The sequence below is a fragment of the Harpia harpyja genome, chromosome 9, assembly GCF_026419915.1.
Source record: "Harpia harpyja isolate bHarHar1 chromosome 9, bHarHar1 primary haplotype, whole genome shotgun sequence".
NCBI classification, from domain to species: Eukaryota; Metazoa; Chordata; class Aves; order Accipitriformes; family Accipitridae; genus Harpia; species Harpia harpyja.
Genome location: NC_068948.1, coordinates 26,475,467 through 26,493,582, shown reverse-complemented (window position 1 = coordinate 26,493,582; position 18,116 = coordinate 26,475,467). Strand labels below are relative to the sequence as shown.

The window sequence follows — 18,116 nt, the reverse complement described above, 5'->3', positions numbered from 1 at the left end:
ACCTCTGGGTACCCCAGGGGGGACTTTGGCCCCCATAAATCCACCCACACCTCACCTTCACCCACCTTTATTGGAGTCACACATGAGCCAAGGGGTGGGGGTGGGGGTTGGCCCCCCCTCTCCAGCCTGTCCCACACCCCCATCCCTGCCGGGCTGTTCTTGGGTTTGGGGAAAGGGGATGTGGCAGCCCCCAGGGCTGCTGCTTGCCACCCCCCCCAACCCCCTGCCCCGAGTCCTGCTCTGCTCCCACAGCAGAGGTGGGGGAACATGGAGGAGGCGGGGGGGGGGGTACACGAGTGTCTGTCAGCCCATGGCTTCGTGCGGCAGCCGCTCCTGCCCAGTGTCATGGGGGCTCAGTGGGTCCCGTCCTGCTGCTCCAGCTGTCCTGCTTGGGGACAAAGTGGGGACAATCACTGCTGGGACAGAGCCGGGTCCCTCCGCGGCTGGTGGGATGAGGATGGAGCCCCCCCCCCCGGTGCCGGCATGGACGAGATGCCGGCGGCACTCACAGGCCGCGGCGGGCAAGGCGACCATCTCGGCTCAGCTGCCCGTGCCTGCCTGCAGCTAGCTGTAGATGGTGGTGGGGTGCTCTCGCTGCTTGGGGCCAGAAAACAGGGAGGAAACCCCCACTGAGCCACCCACCTTTTGGCAGGGGGATGGTCACAGCCGCTCCCTGGCTGGGGACGAGCCCCCCGGGGACATGGTGGCCCTGGAAAGTGCCCTTCAATGTCACCTCGCGGCACCTCCCCGTCTACCCCAGGAGCCAGGAGCCGCTTCCAGGGGGATGGGGCTTGAGGAAGGGGGCTGCAGCCCCCAGCTCAGGGGACTTCGGGGACATGGAGGGACCCTCAACCTGGAGGGAAGGGCTGAAAGCTGGAGCCTGGCCCCAGCATGAGCCGAATTCGGCCCCAGCATCACTGTGCAACTGGCCAGGAGCCAAATTTGGCCCCGGCCCCCCAGCCTCACCCACTCATGCGTCTCAGGGGGGGTTCTCCTTTGGGTCTCGGCGTAAAATGGCTCCAGCAGAGCATCCTCGCTGGAGGGGGAGGCGAGGGCAGCTATGGAGAGAGGAGCAGGTGGGAGTGAGCTGAGGGGAGCTGGGATGTGGGGAAGGAGGTGATGGAGCCATCCTGGTCCAGGCAGGGCAGGCAGGCAGAGCCACAACAAAGGAAAAAACCTGGTTCCCTCTTTCCCAGCTCTGTTTGCCAGGCAATCCCGGCTGCGAGGACACAGCCTTGACCCAGCAGCACCCACCTCCTTCGGCTGCTTTCTTCCTCCTCTTCTTCCTCTGCAGCCAGACGACGCTGAGCAGGGCTCCCACGCCCATGGCCAGCGGCCCCAGGCACATATGCCACCTCCACCAGTCAGGCGTCCCTGCTGCAACAAGCCGTGGTGGGTGCCAGGACCCCGCTGGTTGGGTGGCAGTGGGTGCCGGGGTGGTGGGGTGGGTGTTTACCCTGCTGGCACAGGGCATCCAGGCGGATGGAGGTGTTCTTCTCCTGGATGGGATTTCGGGCCACACAGGTGTAGCTGGAGTTGAAGGTGCTGGCAGGCACGGCCAGGCACAGCGTCTGGCTGTCTTCACAGAGCTGTCCCCACGGCGTCCTGGGGGAGCTGCCGAGCTGCCAGACGGCTTCAGCATCACTGCCAGCCGGCACCCAGCACCGCAGGGTGACATTGCACCCTTGGGTGGTGAGGGAGAGCAGCCGGTGCCGGATCCCCGGCACTGGCACCGGCCCTGTTTAAGGTGTAAACAAAACCTGTCATGGGACCCAGCCTGCCCAGGGACACCCCGGGACACCCTTGATCCCCCAGGGAGAGCGAGCTGGGCCGGAGGGGCAGCGGGGGGGATGCGGGAAGGGGAAGTGCAGGTGGGGGTGGATTGTGGTTAGTCATAAACCCAGGAAAATTCCCATGACAGATGCTCAGCAGCAAAAGCAATTTCTCTTCCCCTTTCCCGGGCGCTGATAACTCTGGGCGTAGAAGGGTTTTATTGCCTCTCCCGCAGGCTGGTCCCGCTGGGGCTGTAAACCCAACTCTACCACCTGCTGCTTTGCAGCTGCTCACCATAGACAGAGAGGTTGAAGGACTGATTCTCCACCACTGCCGGGTGCAGTTTAATCCAAGCCCCGTAGACCCCACTGTCGCCCTGCTCCAGGGCCCCGATCTTCAGCGCTGTCTTGTTGAACATCTCCAGCCGGTCCTTGAACTGGTCCTTGGGGCCGGGGTGCTTGAAGCCACCGGGGCCAAACTCTGCCACTTGAATGGTAGCACCGGCACCAACTGAAAAGCTCCACTCGATCTCCTTCACTGTCTTGTTGGGGGACAGAGCCAGGGAGAGCAGCACGGACCCCCCTAGGACGCCGTTCACCTGCTGGGGCTGGGCAGCTGCAGTGCCTGGCTGGGACAGGGATAGTGTGGAGGATGGGGACCCCCAGCAGACCCCCTGTTCCTGCCCACAGCCCCCACCTGAGGTACCTGTGGGCGCCTGCCCACTGGTGCCTTAGTCATGAGTGTGGTGCCCGCCTGAGATGATTCATTTAATCCTACACCCATCACCTCTCCTGCCAGCATCCCCGGTGGCTGGGTACCACGCACAGGGCTGGGCATCCCCTTGGGCCAGGGGGGATGCTGGGTGCTCGTGGTGCCTTCCCAGTATCATCTTGTGTTGTCCCAGTGTCACCCCACACTGTGCATGGGTCATCCCCATGATAGGGACCAGCCAGGGCTTCACAGAGAGGACGGGGATGCTCTCCCCACCATGCCTGCACCCAAGCGGGGCTCAAACCAGGGCACATTTGAGGTTAAACCTTTGGGAAACGTGCCCATGGGTCCCAGTGGGGACAGGGACCCTCCGTCCAGGGCTGTGGGGCAGCTCAGCGCTGAGCTTTTGGGGGGGCGCAGCCCCTCTATTCCTGGGGTGACAGTGAGATGCTCCCAGCAGCAGAGCTGCCCATGCCGCATGATGCGACTCCAAGATGTTGAATGCTGCGAGATGTCGATGCAGCCACCCCCGGACAGGGGAAAGACAGCCAGCCAGCCATGTCCCCACACTGCAGGGCTCATTCTGCACCCCAACTCGCCGGTTGCTCACCTCTTGCGTGCTTTGGGGCCAGCTCTGACCTCTCCCTCCACTGCTTTGGTTTTCAGAGAGGAAGGTGAGGTGAAGGGCACCACGCAGCCAGCATAGCTGCAAACCGCAAGCACCAGCGCAGCGTTGGGGGCTTCATCACCCCATCATGCGAGCATGGCCGTGGACACCCCCACCCCCCAGTTCAGGGCATGCGCTCCCCTGGGAGCAGAGTGGGGGGATTCATTTGGGTACCACCACGTCGGGTGCTGGCGGGACACTGTGCTCAGTTCAGCAGCTGTGTGTGGTGGTGGGGAGCGAGACCATGGCACTGCCGTGTCCCAGCTGTCCCTGGGGGCACCCAGCTAGGTGGTGGTTAAACGCTGGGCAGCACCCAACCCCTGCCCACTCGTCGCACCCATCGAGCGTTTTCCAGGTGCACCCGGCAGCTGCAGGCTGCAGGATACAGGCGCCCCCCCCCCGCAAACCCCAAAGAGGTGGGTATGTAGCAGTAATGCTGCAGCACAGCCGGAGCAGCCCAGGGCCAAGCGACCCTTTGGCCTCCTGCTTCCTCCTCACAGAAACACACAGGCAAACAAAGAGGGGAGATCGCCCCTCCTTGCCTTCCTCTGTAACTCGCCAAAATTAATTTTCCTTTTTCCTGTGGCAGGTTGGCTGGGCCGAGGGCGTCCAGCAGCAGCCACGGAGCAGAAGGAGGAGGAAACAGCCCCAGGCGCTGGCCCTGGGGTCCATAAACCTCTCGAGGATTGATTTATGCTGGCAATAAAGTGAGGATGGGAGTCTGAGCAATGCCCCACATCATTTCCCCCCATCACCTGCAAGCAAGCAGCCCCAGCTTGCCCCAGCTCACCCTGGCAAGGAACCACCAGTGCCCTGGTGCATCATTCCCGGCTCCTTCGCAGAGGGAAATTCCTGTTCTCGCCCTTAATATTTCATGTATTTTCTAAACTCCCAGGGCTAGGGTTCATTTTGCAACTGGGACCCAAAGCCACCCTCCCCAGCTCTCTCCCACTGCCACCCGCTCCCTAAAAAATGGGGATCGCAAGCATTGGAACAGTCATGGTCCCCTCCCAGCACAGTTGCTGCCCTCCCCTCGCTCCTACCTGCCACCACGAGGAGCAGCACCAGCAGCCAGGGCACGTGGGCGGCCAAGCAACATCCCCATTGCTCCAGACATCCCCATTGCTCCAACGTTGCTGCGAGCTCAAAGCCTTGATCTCAGCTCTATGTACCAGCTTGGAGGGAGTGAACATGCAAATCTACCCACGTATGGCAATGCACCTTCCCAGGGGAGTGGTGACGCAAGGACACCATGGGGACATTGCCAAGCCACAGCCCAGCTATGGGTTGGGGTCAGTGGGATCTCTCCCTCCAGCTGCACCAAGGGCTTTTTGCTGGTCCCCAAAACCCCCAAGCTGATCCCCACTACCCAGCCCTTGATTACCCCCCTGGGAACCAGGTGTAATAAATAAAGGGAGGAGCCGGATGCTGTCTGCTCCTGCCTGCTGTTGGGTAAATAATACCAGCTGGGCTGGCTGCCTGTATGGAGCTGAGCACACCTGGGATAAGGATGAGTTCTTGTTCCCACCATGGGGCCAAGCTGGGGTGGGTGTTCTTCCCTGGGAGGGTTTCCCTGGCTTTAAATGGAGGGGAGAGGGTCCCTGTTGGCTTGGAAATGTCCTGGTTGGGTTCCCAGCACCCGGGATGTCCCATCCCCAGCACCCGGGATGTCCCGTTCCCCTGCCCCGATGCTGCATTTCTTGCTGGGGGCTCAGCCAGTTTCTCGCCACCAGCAGCAAAGTCTTTGCTTGAGAAGTTTTTGCTGCACCAAAACCCCCACAGCAGCAGCAGAAGACAGGTAAAAGAGGAGCAGGTCTCTGGGGACAGCCCTGCCCTGTCCCCATGGCAGTTGTCACCCCTTGGGACTGCCAGCTGTGATGGAGGGTCAGGCTGCGAGAGCCCCCTGGGTTTCGGGGAGGGATGTGGGGGGCCGGGCTGGCCCCAGGCAGCACCCAGGCCACAAGCAGAGGTCACACCGCTGCTGCCTTTCCAAAAAGGGAAGCGAGAGGCAGCTGTGTCCCTCCCCTGCACACAGGGGGCCGGGCTGGGGTTTCTTGGGTTGCAGCCCCAAACCTGGGCAGTTTGCATGGCCCCAGGATGTTTTTACTGCAACGGGTCCACGTGCGGATGCACAGAGAGAAAGAGGTGTACGTGTGCACACGTATATGCATGCACACACACGCACATGCATGCACACACATGTACTTGCATGCCCACTCACACCTACGTGTGCCCGCTCTGCCAGCTCTCCCCTGTGATCTCACCAACATTTATTTGCTGTTTTTACAACGGCGGGAGGTCTGGCCGAGCGAGGGGCCCCGTGACAGTAAGTGCTGGACACACAGGCAGTGAGACACCCCCTCCATCATCACAATACGGGCTACACAGGCAACAGCTCGGGGAGTGGGGAAGGGGGCGGTGCTTCTCGGTGGGTCTGCATGGGCGACGGTCCCTTCTGCATCCCTCCATGGCCCCAGAGATGCCACCCAGGTCCACTCCAGTGGAAGCTGCATGGGATGGGGCTGGGGGGACACCCCAGTGTCCCCCCTCCCCGTGTCTCTGTGGCAGCAGCGAAGCGGGTGGGCAGGTCCACCCTGCGTGGGCATCTCCCCACAGAGGGTCCCTGTGAGGCCCCGGGGGGGACCTGGAGGCGGGGGAGAGGCCTGGGAATGGGTGGGAGTGGGATGGGGTGGGGGGGTGTCAGTCTGCCCAAGGGGGTCTCATCCTGGACGTGCAGTGCCGTGCTGAAACAGCATGGCCTGGCTGGCACCAGGATGTGCCCCTGCCCTCCCCGATGCCCCCAGCCCCGGCCAAGCCCAGCAGTGGCGGCACGTGGGAGGTGAACCCCGGTGTGTGTGTGTGTGTCCCCATCCCGGAGCATCCCGGGGTATCTGGGGACCACGGAGGGTCCCCCAGCTTCGCTGCTGCTTGTCTCTGCCTTGGTCTGGGATCCTGCTCCCCAAAACAGTCTCGAAGGGCATCAGACAAGGAGATTGGAGAGAAACCGGAGGTGGGGGGGGAAGTATCCGGCCGGTTATCACCCCGAGATGGTGCCTCCCATCCCCGGAGCCAAAACGGGGGCTGAAGGGTTCGGATTTGGCACACAATGCACTTTACAGCCCTTCCGGGAAATCCCGATGCTCCGGCTCTGCGGGTGCCTGTGGGAGAGAGGAGCCCCTTCAGCCTCTGCAGTGTGCAGTGATGGAGGTTCAGGGGGTCCCCACATACAGACACCCCCCCCAACCCGGCATCAGTCCTTTTTTGGGGGCAGCCCCCCCGCACCTGAGGGCCTATGTCACCTCTTCGGCTGTGTCCTCTGGCGCCTGGCGGATCTGCTCGTAGACGGTGGTGACCAGTGCTTTCTGTGGCGGGCTCTGCTCCTGGTTATTTTCAGGGTGACTGAGGCCCTGCGGCAGAAATTGGGGGGCTGCTGAGGGACCTGCCAGCCCCACTCCCCTCTCCAGCCCTGGGGAGCGCCTGCGGGTTGCTCTGCCCTGGCATGGAGTTCAGCCTGCACCCATGGGTGTCCCGTGGGGCCAGGACACTGCTGTGGTCAGGACCCCCAGTGTGACCAGGTCCCTGGTGTGGCTGGGACGCCGGTGTTGATGGGACCCCTGGCATTGCTGGGACCCCCAGTGTGGCTGGGACCCCCAGTATGGCCATGACCCCCAGTGTGGCCATGACTCCAGTGTGACTGGGACCCCCAGTGTGGCTGGGGCCCCCATGATGCCATGACCTCAGCGTGACTGGGACCCCTGGCGTAGCCAAGACCCTGGTGTGGCCAGGACCCCCGGTTTGGCAGGACCCCCAGTTTGAACAGGACTCCGCTGTGGCTGGGACCCCCAGTGTTGTCATAAGCCCAGTGTGGCTGGGACCCCAGTTTGGCCAGGACCCCCTGGCATGGTTGGGGCCCCCAGTGTTGTTAGGACCCCAGCGCGGCCAGGACTCCCAGTCAGCCAAGACCCCCAGTGTGGCTGGGACCCCCAGTGTTGCCATGACTCCCGGCATGACTGGGACTCCTGGAGTTGTCAGAACCCCAGCATGGCTGGGACCCCCTCAGCATGGCTGGGACCCCAAAGCACAGCCCTCCCTGGGCAGCAGCCCCCAGACCCGCCGGGGGCCTCACCTGGTCATTACCTTCCGGGGGGCTCCGGCGCACGATCTCGGTGTACTGGGGGTCGGAGTGGCTCTCCTCGGCAGGCACTGTGGGGGTGGCAGCTGCAGGGGAGCAGGGCATGAGGGGGGGCCAGGAACCCCCCCACACACTCCCCCAGGCCCCTCAAAGCCATGCCAGCTCTTGGGGAGGGGGGTGGCTTCACTTGCCTGGGTCTGCTGCCTTCTCACTATTCATCCGCCAGCACCAGAAGGCTCCCCCCAAGCTCACCGCCAGCAGGATGAGGGTCAGGACGATGTACCCCGACTTTGAGAAGGATGTCTGTCCCCCTGGGCAGGCAGAGAGAGTGGTGCCAACCCCCCATCAAGGGCTGAGCCCCCCCCGTGCCGAGCCAGCCAGCTGATGTCGGACACCTGTGCATCCCCGGGGCGAGGGTCTCACCTCCGCTTTGGCAGATGGCTTGCAGGTCAAAGAGGACGACCTTCTGGTCAGCAGGGTTGCTGACGGTGCAGGCATAGGTGACGTTGGCAGCGGTGGGTGGTAGGGCCAACCGTAGGGTGGTCCCATCCGGGGAGAGCTGGTGGCGGTCAGAGGTCAGGTCCCGGATGTTGTTGTCCTTCTTCCAGGTGACATTGACGGCGCCTTTGCCGGCGCCCTGGCACTGCAACGTCAGGTTGCACCACTCTAGGGTGCTGGCCAGGAGCTGGCTGTGAGTCCGGGGGCTTGGCACCGACTCTGCATCCAATGGAGGGGACAGATCAGCATGGGATGGCGAGGATTTCTCCACCTTGCGCATCCCCACCATCATGCTTGTCCCCAGCGGGGCATGGCACGGCCAGCCCGGGGACCCCTGCAGTGGCAGGATTTGGCCTTTTGCAGAGCTTGAGGGGCTGCAGGCACTGGGGTGCAAAGGCTGGGGTCTAACCTAACCCTGGTAAACCCCAACATTGCTCCGTGCCTCAGTTTCCCCACCTGTAAAGGGGTTAGTGCTCGCACTCAGGGCTTTCTAGGTTTGCCCCCAGCACCTCTGCCAAATTCCCAGCATGCAGCCGCTCACCATAGATGGAGAGGTTGAAGAACTGATCCTCCACCAGCGCCGGCTGCAGTTTAATCCTAGCCCCGTAGACCCCGCTGTCATCCCGCTCCAGGGCCCTGATCTTCAGTGCTGTCTTGTTGAACATCTCCAGCCGGTCCTTGAACCGGTCCTTGGGGTCGGGGCGCTCGAAGCCGCTGGGGCCAAACTCTGCCACTTGAATGGTGGCACCAGCACCGGCTGAAAAGCTCCACTCGATCTCCTTCACTGTCTTGTTTGGGGGCAGAGCCGGGGAGAGCAGCACGGTCCCCCCCAGGACACCATTCACCTCCTGGGGCTGTGCCCTGGCTTGGCCGAAGAGGAGCTCTGCGGACAAGGCAGAAAGTCATTGGGTGCCTAGGGACAAGATGGGGACAGCAGGGAAAAGACAGGGACAGAAGGACCCTTGGGGACGTGTCCCTTTTCAGGCGGAAGAAGCAGCATCTCCCCACCCTGACGCAGCCACCTGGTCTCTCCACCGGCTGGTCCCTTTCTGGGCTGGGGACGGGGATGTCCCCACCCAAAAGACCCCGTATCCCGACAGAGCCGCTTCCTACTCTGGCAGGGAGGGAAGGATGCAGGGCTTGGAGACTGGTTGCCAAAAAAAAAATAAAGCATCTACTGGTTCAGATGCGGGTGCCCCATCTGAACGGTGCCATCCCCGGGGCTGCAGCCGGGCTCTCACCAGAACAACGCTCCAACAGAGTCTGGGAGGAGTTCCCAGCCAGCATCTGCAAAACCTCATTGTCCGCCTTAAAACGCGCCTCGGCCAAGATGCCTACGAAAGATCGACAAGGGTTAAGGTGATGGGGGAGAGCTGGGATGGCTGCTGGGGTCCCTGCAGGGTGGAGATGCTGGACCCAGAAGGGATGGAGCCACCTCCGAGATGCAGGACCAGGGTGATTCCCGCAGGGATGGAGTTTGCTGTCTCTATCCCAGGCGGCTCCCCAGCAAGTTTCAGCAAGGGGCAAGTTTCAGCCCCTCCATCTGAGCTGCCACCATGGGGTTTTTTTGGCAGCATCGACAGCTCTCTGCAAAATCATGCCAGGAGCTGCTCGGCACCACCTCCCTCGCTCCTGGCAGCTCCCGCCTACCTACAAGCTGTCTCCTCTGCCGGCCCCGGCCCCTGCAGCCCCCCACGCTTCTCTGCCCCGGGATAACAGCCTCCCCTTCTCCCTCTCCTTGTCCCACGTGGGGACCGGGTTGCCCAGCCGTTGGAATGGTGAGGTCGGGGCAAGTGGCTTTCCCCCTGTCCCGGCTAGGATGGGTCCCCACAATGGGTTGATGGGTCCTGCATCGCCTCGGTGCAGCCCCCTGCCGCCTCCCCTCCTCTCCCCCCGCCCGCAGGAGGCAGAAGCAGATGTGCCTGTATATTAAAGCAGATTAAACACAGACATTCGAGTGTTTACTTTGTATAAAACCCTCCAGCAGCTCCACATTACAAGCTGCCTCTTTGCTTTGCTTTATAAGAAGTGCTCCACGTCGCTGGAGCTTTTGTTGCGCTGATCCTGCTTATCCCAGGCTCGATTCCTGTTCTTCCAGGCGAATCATAACCTTGATCAGATTTCTACCGCTTTCCTGGGTACCTGTGAAGTTTTCGGGGCCCTGTGAAGCTGCCCCGGCCGTGAGAATCATCGACGCGTGGCTCTCGCTGAGCTTGAAGGGAGGATGCTGAGCCTGTGCGTGGGAGTGGGGTGACATGGGGGGATCAGTGGGATAGTGAGGGGGAAGCTGGGAGTCCTGAGACACTGGGTTTGGGGTCTGGGGGGGGGGACAGGAGGGGACAGCCACCACCCTGAGTAGGAAAAAGGAGCTGGGGGGGTCCTGCAGAAGCTCATCAGGCTCCTTATGGAGGACCTCGGGCAGATGCTCTTCCCCCATCCCTCACCACAGCCATGTGAAGGCTGGAGGTGCATGTGTGCCCCGTCTGCCCACCGTCCATCTGTCCGTCAGCCATGCTTCCCCAGTGGCGCTGCCCACTGCGTTTAAACCAGGGGCTGCTCACCTAGGGCACCGTGCAGGCAACGGCATAGGCAACGGCATGGGCAACGGCATGGGCATCCTCCCTGCACCCCTCCCGGCGTTTTCCACCCTCCCACAGTACATCCGCCAGCTGTGGCTCTGGGGGTGGGGGTCCCCGCCGGCCACCCCCACCCTATTGTATGAGCGGTTAGAGGAAATGACGGCTGGGAAAAGCCGGCTGGTTCCAGGCCTCTGCCGAGCCCAGCTGCTGCCTTGCCTCCCTGGCATCCTCCCGGTTCATCCTGTTTACCACAGGATTCCGGGAACCCGAGTCTCTGTAGCCACGACCCAATGACAGGATCCGGTGGGCGAGGGAGGGGGACAAACACGTTGATGCTCGATGCATCATGATGCATTTGGCACCCACGTTAGTCCAACTCGGGTCTCCATCAGACCCTCAAAAATACAGCTACAGGGCTGATTTTAGCCCAGTGTTTATTCACCACCAGCCCAGATTTTGCTCGTTCTCATCACACACACCCCCCCACCCCACTACACTCTTATATCAAATAATTTTGATCAAAGAAAGCAGCTGGAAAACTCCGAAGCATCATTAACAGTCTATTTTCCATCTAGTTGGGTCAGATATTTGTCAGCAGTGTGGCAGAGCTGGCACCTTGTACCACAGCCCTCCTGCCCAATGGCTGGCGACAGCCTGTCTTGCTCGTGAAGCCAATTAATCATTAGGAAGATAACCCCCCTGCCGCTAATCTGCCCGTACTACTAGATGCTTTCTGTAGGAATTGGAGGTTTTATGGGAATTATTAAAAGTGTGGATTAGCATGCTGGGAATTAAGGAGATTCCTCGCTCCTGCTTTACGTAAGGAGCCGCTTCACAGTCAGATCTGGCATGGTCCCGGGGGGTTAAAGGGCTCCGTGGGGCGACAGCAGCACCCGGCAGAAGCCACATTAGGGGTGAGGGGACCCTCACGGGGGGATGGAGTCGGGGGGTCCATGGCCGCTTGGCTGCTGCCTCATTATGAAACCTCTCATTAAGGCTGGACCGCTAAATCAGCATTCCAGAAATCATCTCGCGCCCGGCTGGGAGTGTAGAGGGATGGAGGGGCAGCGTTGGGGTGGGCTGCAATTAGCCAGCAGCAGGCAGGGAGAAGGCAGGATGGGGTCGGCATCCCTGCCCGTAGCCCACCCTGCCACCAGCCCCCTGCCACAAGGCTCCCGAGGGACGAGGGCTCAGCAGCGGCCACCCACCCACTCACCTGGCCCGAGGCTGAGCAGCGCCAGGAGCAGCAACGGTAGCTGGGCTTTGCTCCTGGCCAATTCCCCCTCCATTTCTCCTCCTCGACTCTTCGTGTGGCTCAGTGGGCAGAGTCAGCAGCAGGAGAGATGGGGAGGAGCAAAGCTGCCTCTCCCTGCAAGTCGTAGGAAGCCGTGCATAGCAGGGCACAGCCAGCTTATTAATTAGCTGGCCATAAATGATGAGGTGGTCGGGGGGGGGGAAGCGTGCAGGACCCGTGCCACCGAGGATGCTAAGCGAGCATGGTGGGAGCTGCTGGTGACCCCCGACCCTGCAGCATCCCTCGTCAGCCTGGTTCAGTGTCTGGATTAACACTGGTGATGGCCAGCACAGCCCTACCAGGTCTCCCGCTAGCCCTGGGGATGACCGAGGGCTTATTGAAATTGGGCTTCCCAATATCAAGAGCACTTCCCTGGGGAAACCCAGGCAGCAGGAGCATCCTGGAGCTGGGTGGTGGGAGCACCCCCAGTTCCACTCCCATGGGGAAGCATGGGGGTGCCTGAGCCCCCTTGGGTGCAGAAAACAGCATGGGAAGGGATGTCCCCGAGCAGATGGGAGGTCTTGCCTGAATCACAGGGGGCACACCTGGGAAATAGATGCCTTATCAGGGTCTTGTGGTAATGCCAAGGCAGCCGTGGACCCACCAAATCATCCCCATGGGCTCCCCCTGGTCCCTCACACACCTCTCCCCTCTCAGGGGGCTGCAGAAGCCACCCACCAAGCCCTCCAGCCACAATGTCAGAGCCCTGAGCTGCTGCGGGGGCTGTGGCTGGAAGGAAGCACTTTCCATTAGCAGCACAGAAAGCTTATTTTTTATTTAAAACCTCCAGCAACTCAAAATGGAAAACAGGGAGGGGGAAAGCAGCCTCTGCAGCAGGGCTGCTCTCCCTGCAGCAGGAGAGAGCAGATGGGACAGTGTTCACCGCTCCCCACCTATGAGCAAAATCATTAACCTGCACCCAGGGGACTATTAACTCCAGCGCTTCTCCTGGGGCACTTTCAAAGAGGGTCCTCAAAGTGCTGGGGAAACTGAGGCTGGTGCAGAGAGGGACACGGGCTGTTCGTGGCCAGTGAATGTCCCAAAACTGCCCGTCGGGGTCCCCTGAGAGGAGCAGGCAGCCAAGCAGGGGCTGGACACGCTGCCCACTCTGCCAGTTCCTCCCACATCTCTCAAGGGCAGAGGGGAAATAAAAATCGCTGAGTTGAAAATTCCAGCTAACGAGGAAATCCAGCTGGTCCTCTGAGAGCCAAGGAGAAGAAGAACAATGCAGCTGGATGGCACGAAGGCCATCCATCTGGAGACAGGGGTCCGCGGCAGGCGCTTGCTGGGGATGTCACCAGCTCTTGTGCAAGGCAGGGGGTTCCTCCTGCCAAATTCTCCTGCATGTGAGCTGGCACTGAGGGGTTCTGCAGGCTGGGACATCCCTGGCGAGGTGAAGCATCACCGTACTGGACATCCCCCGTGGTCCCTGCGTGAATGAGGAGACGGGCAGCATCTCACGGGGGCTTGTCTGGCTGGGTGGGCTGAAAGCACCAGGTGCTGGCTCAGGACTTTGGAAAACACCGAGCAGAGCTGCTGGTTCTGTCACTCCCCCACAATCGCGCCGGGAAATGCCGCTGGCTTGGTCCTCTGCGGGGATGTCGGGGTGTCCGTGGGACCCAGGGGAAGGAGATGGGATCAGTCCCAAGGTCATCATTCCTGTCAGCACGTGCTGCTGCCAGAACCGCTGTGGCTGGGGCCATCTGGCCATGGAAACAGGCTGTGGTTCTTGGCATGTGACAGCGAGGGATGTCCCCGCCACACGAGGAGCTGGCCCGAAGGGGCAGCTGGGCAGCGCCAATGCAAAGTGGAGAGCGTCAGTGAAGGCGGGCATGGAGGTCTGAGCCGTTACCACATCCCTCTTCTTCAGGGATGGTGCCGCAGAGGGACTTGGGGAAACTCCAGCGTGGTGGCGTAGGCTGCCAGGAGCACCACTGCAGCCACCGTGGTCCAGCAGCTGGGCCTGATGCTGTCCCCTGCGATGGGGAAAGGACCACAGTGAGGGGATGCCTGGCTCCCAAACCAGCCCTTTGTGGGGCAGCAGGGAGCTTGTGGGTGCCTGGAAATACCAGGAGAGCCCCCCAAGACCCTCACCCCCCCTCTGATCCCTCCATGCTGCCCTCACCTCCACTCCAGCACGTGCTGGCCAGGTCTATGGATCAGCTCCTCTCCTCCGGGTCATGCCAGACCCTGCAGGTGAGGGTGGTGTTGGGGGAGCCGGGCTGCACCCCAACACGGAGCACACTGCTGCAGAGGGGATGCACCCTGACACCCCCCGGCTCTCATCCAGATGATGGTGCCTCCGGTCCCAGTGGGTATGTGGCACCACAGCATGAGGTGGCACCACACGGGGCTCTTCGAAAGCAGCCAGCTCTGGATTTTGGGGTCCGGCAGCAGCTCTGCAACAGAAGGGGATTATACACACTGGCAAAAGTGGATGCTCCCTGCTGCCCTCCTGTATCGGGGGAGCTCAGGGGCAACCGAAAGGTTGGGCAGAGGCTGGGAACAGCCAGGACGCAGCCCAACATGCACCGTGGCTGCGGGGACCAGCCGCACGCCCTGTGCCGCAGCCAGCTGCCAGAGCCAATTAGCTCAAGCCCGGCGTGGCTGCAGCATGATGGAGCGAGGAGGTCAGGAAACGGTGCAGGAGCAGGAAGCTCAGAGCCGGAGCTGCCTACGTGCTCACTGGCCTTGGCTCAGCAGCTGCTGTTTGACGCACAAGGAGCGGCGAGCGCCTGCGTGCCGTGCTGGGGGGAAAGTGGGGCCCCGGTGTGCAGCCAGCAGCCCGGTGCATGGCTGATGCTGAGCAGTGCTGAGTCCTGGGTGGGCGGGGAGCAGGGACCGTGCTTTTTCACAGCCAGGAAAACCACAGAATTTACTGAGAACTCAGCTCAAGTGATTATAAATTGTCACTTTGCACACAAGGGGGGAGGGGGACATGGGGGCGAATCTGTTCCCAGGGCTGGAAACAACCCAACTGCACTAGCAGAGGGGCCACGCGTGCTGGCGTTTAGTGCCCAAACAAAAGAATTTCTGTAAAATCCATCCCCCTGCTTTGCAACCACCCACCGGAGATGGAGAGGTTGAAGAACTGATCCTCCACCAGCGCCGGCTGCAGTTTAATCCTAGCCCCGTAGACCCCACTGTTGCCCCACTCCAGGGCCCTGATCTTCAGTGCTGTCTTGTTGAACATCTCCAGCCGGTCCTTGAACCGGTCCTTGGAGTCGGGGCGCTCGAAGCTGCCAGGGCCAAACTCTGCCACTCGAATGGTGGCACTGTCACCATCTGAAAAGCTCCACTCGATCTCCTTCACCATCTGGTTGAGGGGCAGAGCCGGGGAGAGCAGCACGGTCCCCCCCAGGACACCATTCATCTGCTGGGGCTGTGCCCAGGCTTGGGGTTATTAAGTATCAGAAAAACAGGGTGCAGAAGAGAAGTTAAGGGAGGTCCCAGGAGCTCATTGCCCCGTCCCTCACCCCAGGGCTGCAGGCACAGGGCGATGAGGGACCGCAAACTACCCGCAGCAGGGGATCTGACTGCTGCAGCCGACCTGAGCCCACCGTCCCCAGCCATTTTGCAGACAACTCTGCTCTCGCCCTTCACCCACCTGCAAAGCCGACGGCTGCAGTCAGCAAGGTGACCCTGAAAAGGCAGATGTGGTGCCTGCCCATCCTCGACCCTTGCTGCCTTCTCATGCAGCAGCAAATGAAAGCGCAAAGCCGTGGGGCTCCACATTCACACTCTGGCGTCTATAAGTAGCAACAACCCCCCGCGATTTCACACCTCACCCGTCTGCCAGCCCGCAGCTCAGCAAGGCCTTCCTTCACCTCCCGCCTCACGACCTGCGCTGCTGTCCCTGTGTTAGCAGGGTGAGAGTGACAAGGAGGGGACATTGCGTTGCCACCCACCGTGCCACCCCTGCTGCTGTGGCCCCCCAGGCGCAGCCCTGCCAGACACGGAAGGAGGGAGGGCTGAGAAGTGACGTCCCTGCACCAGAACCGGGGGATCCCCCTGGCTCCGGGGCTGCCAGCCGGTGTCAAGTCCCCCTCAGCCAGGCCTTGGCAGTGGGGTGAGCGAGGAGGGTCCTGGGCGTCAAAGCCCACTTCTCTTTGTCCCCATCACTGTCACAGTAGTGATGACAAAGTCTGCTCAGAGCATGGGCTTGGCTCAGCGCCACAAGCAGCATAACCTCCTGTGGGGGACGCCTCAGGGCTGGATCCAGCCCTCCTCACCCACCGTCCCCCAGCCTCTCCCATCTTTCAGACAGCCACATTCAGGCTGCCCGGCGTCATCTCGCAGATGTTGGTCCCCACGGGCAGCGGTGCCGGCAGCTGCCAGACTCCACAGACCCCAGGCTCAGCTGGCAGGCGAGGAGCAGGAGCAGTGCCCGGCCAGACCGTGCCCCTCGCTTCAGCTCCCGGAACAGGTGTGAAAGTGTCGTGTCTGAGGCACCACCACGTTTTCCTCACCCAGTGCACTGTCGGTCGTTTCTGTGCCTGCAGGTGACAACCCGAGGGGGTTCAGGGGTTTCCCCACTGCTCCCAGTAAACGAGATCTTCTGGATGGAGAAGGATGCGCCCGTGTGGCCTTCCAGAAGAGGGAAGTGTGGCCTCAGGAAAGGACTCAGTGACAGTCACAGCTACTCATCACCCGGTACAGACAGAAAACATGTTATTTTGTAGGGATCTTGTGGGTCCCATGGGGCTGCACCAGCCCACGGCCTTGCTTTCAGCCCCCCATTCCATGGGGTACCCCCACTGCAGCCACCCCGTTACCACCCTGCCCCGGCGCAGGGTTGGGATCTCATCCCACACGACCGGGACTCGCCCCCAGTGCTGCCATCTCATGCCCCGAAGCACGAGAAGGAACCCGGGGCCAGCATAGTGCTGCGGTGGTGGGGCACGGACACCCCCCCTCCCCCCCGGCAAGCCAATGCCAGCTCTCAGTTCCCTCCAGCACACACCACTGACCAAAAACCAACCATTTAAAACCATGAGGGACTCAGCAGGTAACAAAAACTGGGGGTGCCTGTGCACCCCACAGCCAGGGCCAGAGCTCAACCTGCCAGTGTCGGGGCGGGGTCCCGATTTTGACCCTCTGCGAGGGGCAGAGATGGCCAAACTCAAAATAGTTAAGACACTTTTTCTCCTCGGAAAAAGAGTTGCGACATGGTTAAAGCACCAAGGGCTGCTGTGAGCGAGTCCCACATGCAGCAAGTGCCCCTGCCATGAAAGCGCATGTTGTGAAACAGGCCACTGCTCCAGAAACGGCTGCTGGAGGGGGCTGAGAACACAGGGAGAAGAGAAATGCAGTCTTTTATTATTTACCACCAATGGTTAGGGATAGAGATTCACTCTTACGTATTGCTTCCTCCAGGGGCAGGCCAGCAGTAACACAATTTAGCACTTTGCAAGCAGCGTCTTCACCAGGAGAGCCCAGCAGCGCTCTACAAACCCCATCCTGTCCCTTCCTGCCTCCTCTCCCATCACTCTCGGGCATGGGCCTGGCTGCTGTGGCCGCCTCTGGGCCTCAGCCGTGCCCTCCGGGCTGCTCTTGCCGAGGCTGAGGAGACCCCACACTGCTCGGGGTGCAGCCGGGGACAGAGGCCTGCCTGTGGGTGAGGCTGGAGGTGGAAGCGAGGGGACACACATACACAGACAGACCCTGCCCACCTCAGCCAAGCTGCTGCCCCCCAGCCAGGGAGCAGAACAGGATTATGGGGGTAGCAGACGCCCCCCCCAAGGTCCCCAGCGCCCCCCAGTTCTGGGTGGAGCCCCCAGGCTCAGGCCCCAGCCCTGGGCCTACCACAGCCCCGGGCCTCAGAGTCACCCCCCAACACCTCTGGAGGCTCCCGCCCCCCTCAGGCCCCCACGGCCCAGTGCTCTCTGACCCTACCAAGGACCCCTCAACCCCCAGCCCCCACCCCAGCCTCCCGGGGAACCCCCCGCCGCTGCTGCTTCCAGGCCCCAACCGGCACCCCCCAGCCCCCCGCCCCAGGGCCTGGCTGCCGCCGGGCGCCGAGTGATGACGCACGAAGAGAACAACAGCAGGCAAACCCCACCCCGCCCCGCCTCGTTCTCACCTGACGGCGGCCCCACCCAAGTCTCGCGGGATTCCCGAGGCTATAAATAGCCCCGCTGGGGGCGGGGCTTCTCAGTGCCAGGCCTGGGCGGGGAGCGGCGGGGCGGGGAGCGGCGGGACTGGCACCGACGGTCTTGGGGCCGGAGGTACTGCGGCAGCGCGGGAGAGCCAGGGTGGTTGTCCTGAAGGGGCGAGGCCGAGGCCTGAAGCCTGTGAGGGCTGAGGCCCGGCGCTGAGGCCTGTTCCGGAGGCCTGTGAGGGCCGAGGACTGCTGCTGAGGCCTGCTCCGGAGGCCCGTGAGGGCAAGGCCTTGCGCTGAGGCCTGCTCCGGAGGCCTGCGAGGGCTGAGGCCCGGTGCTGAGGCCTGCTGCGGAGGCCTGT

At 62.0% G+C, this 18,116-nt stretch overlaps 2 protein-coding genes across 4 annotated transcripts; both read right to left on the bottom strand.

Annotated features, from left to right (window-relative positions):
* Nucleotides 1-559: 559 nt before the first annotated feature.
* On the bottom strand, nucleotides 560-2,964 carry LOC128146532 (uncharacterized). The gene is made up of 5 exons (XM_052797962.1): nucleotides 2,761-2,964; nucleotides 2,050-2,401; nucleotides 1,457-1,738; nucleotides 1,255-1,377; nucleotides 560-1,058 (listed from the first exon to the last, which is right to left on the bottom strand). Exons 1-5 carry the CDS (start codon nucleotides 2,962-2,964, stop codon nucleotides 730-732), a joined length of 1,290 nt encoding a protein of 429 aa, XP_052653922.1. The 3' UTR covers nucleotides 560-729.
* A 2,440-nt stretch (nucleotides 2,965-5,404) lies between these two features.
* Nucleotides 5,405-11,732, bottom strand: LOC128146473 (SLAM family member 9-like). 3 transcript variants are annotated; one of them, XR_008236775.1, is made up of 8 exons: nucleotides 11,577-11,732; nucleotides 9,023-9,115; nucleotides 8,323-8,664; nucleotides 7,707-8,000; nucleotides 7,475-7,594; nucleotides 7,289-7,369; nucleotides 6,434-6,558; nucleotides 5,405-6,309 (listed from the first exon to the last, which is right to left on the bottom strand). XR_008236775.1 is itself a non-coding variant. In XM_052797881.1 (8 exons), exons 1-7 carry the CDS (start codon nucleotides 11,647-11,649, stop codon nucleotides 6,442-6,444), a joined length of 1,131 nt encoding a protein of 376 aa, XP_052653841.1. In that variant the 5' UTR covers nucleotides 11,650-11,722; the 3' UTR covers nucleotides 5,405-6,309; nucleotides 6,434-6,441. The 3 variants fall into 3 exon arrangements, 2 of the variants coding, with proteins under 2 accessions (XP_052653841.1, XP_052653842.1); XM_052797881.1 differs by having other exon boundaries at nucleotides 7,278-7,369; nucleotides 11,577-11,722; XM_052797882.1 differs by lacking the exon at nucleotides 9,023-9,115 and having other exon boundaries at nucleotides 7,278-7,369; nucleotides 11,577-11,708.
* Nucleotides 11,733-18,116: the final 6,384 nt, after the last annotated feature.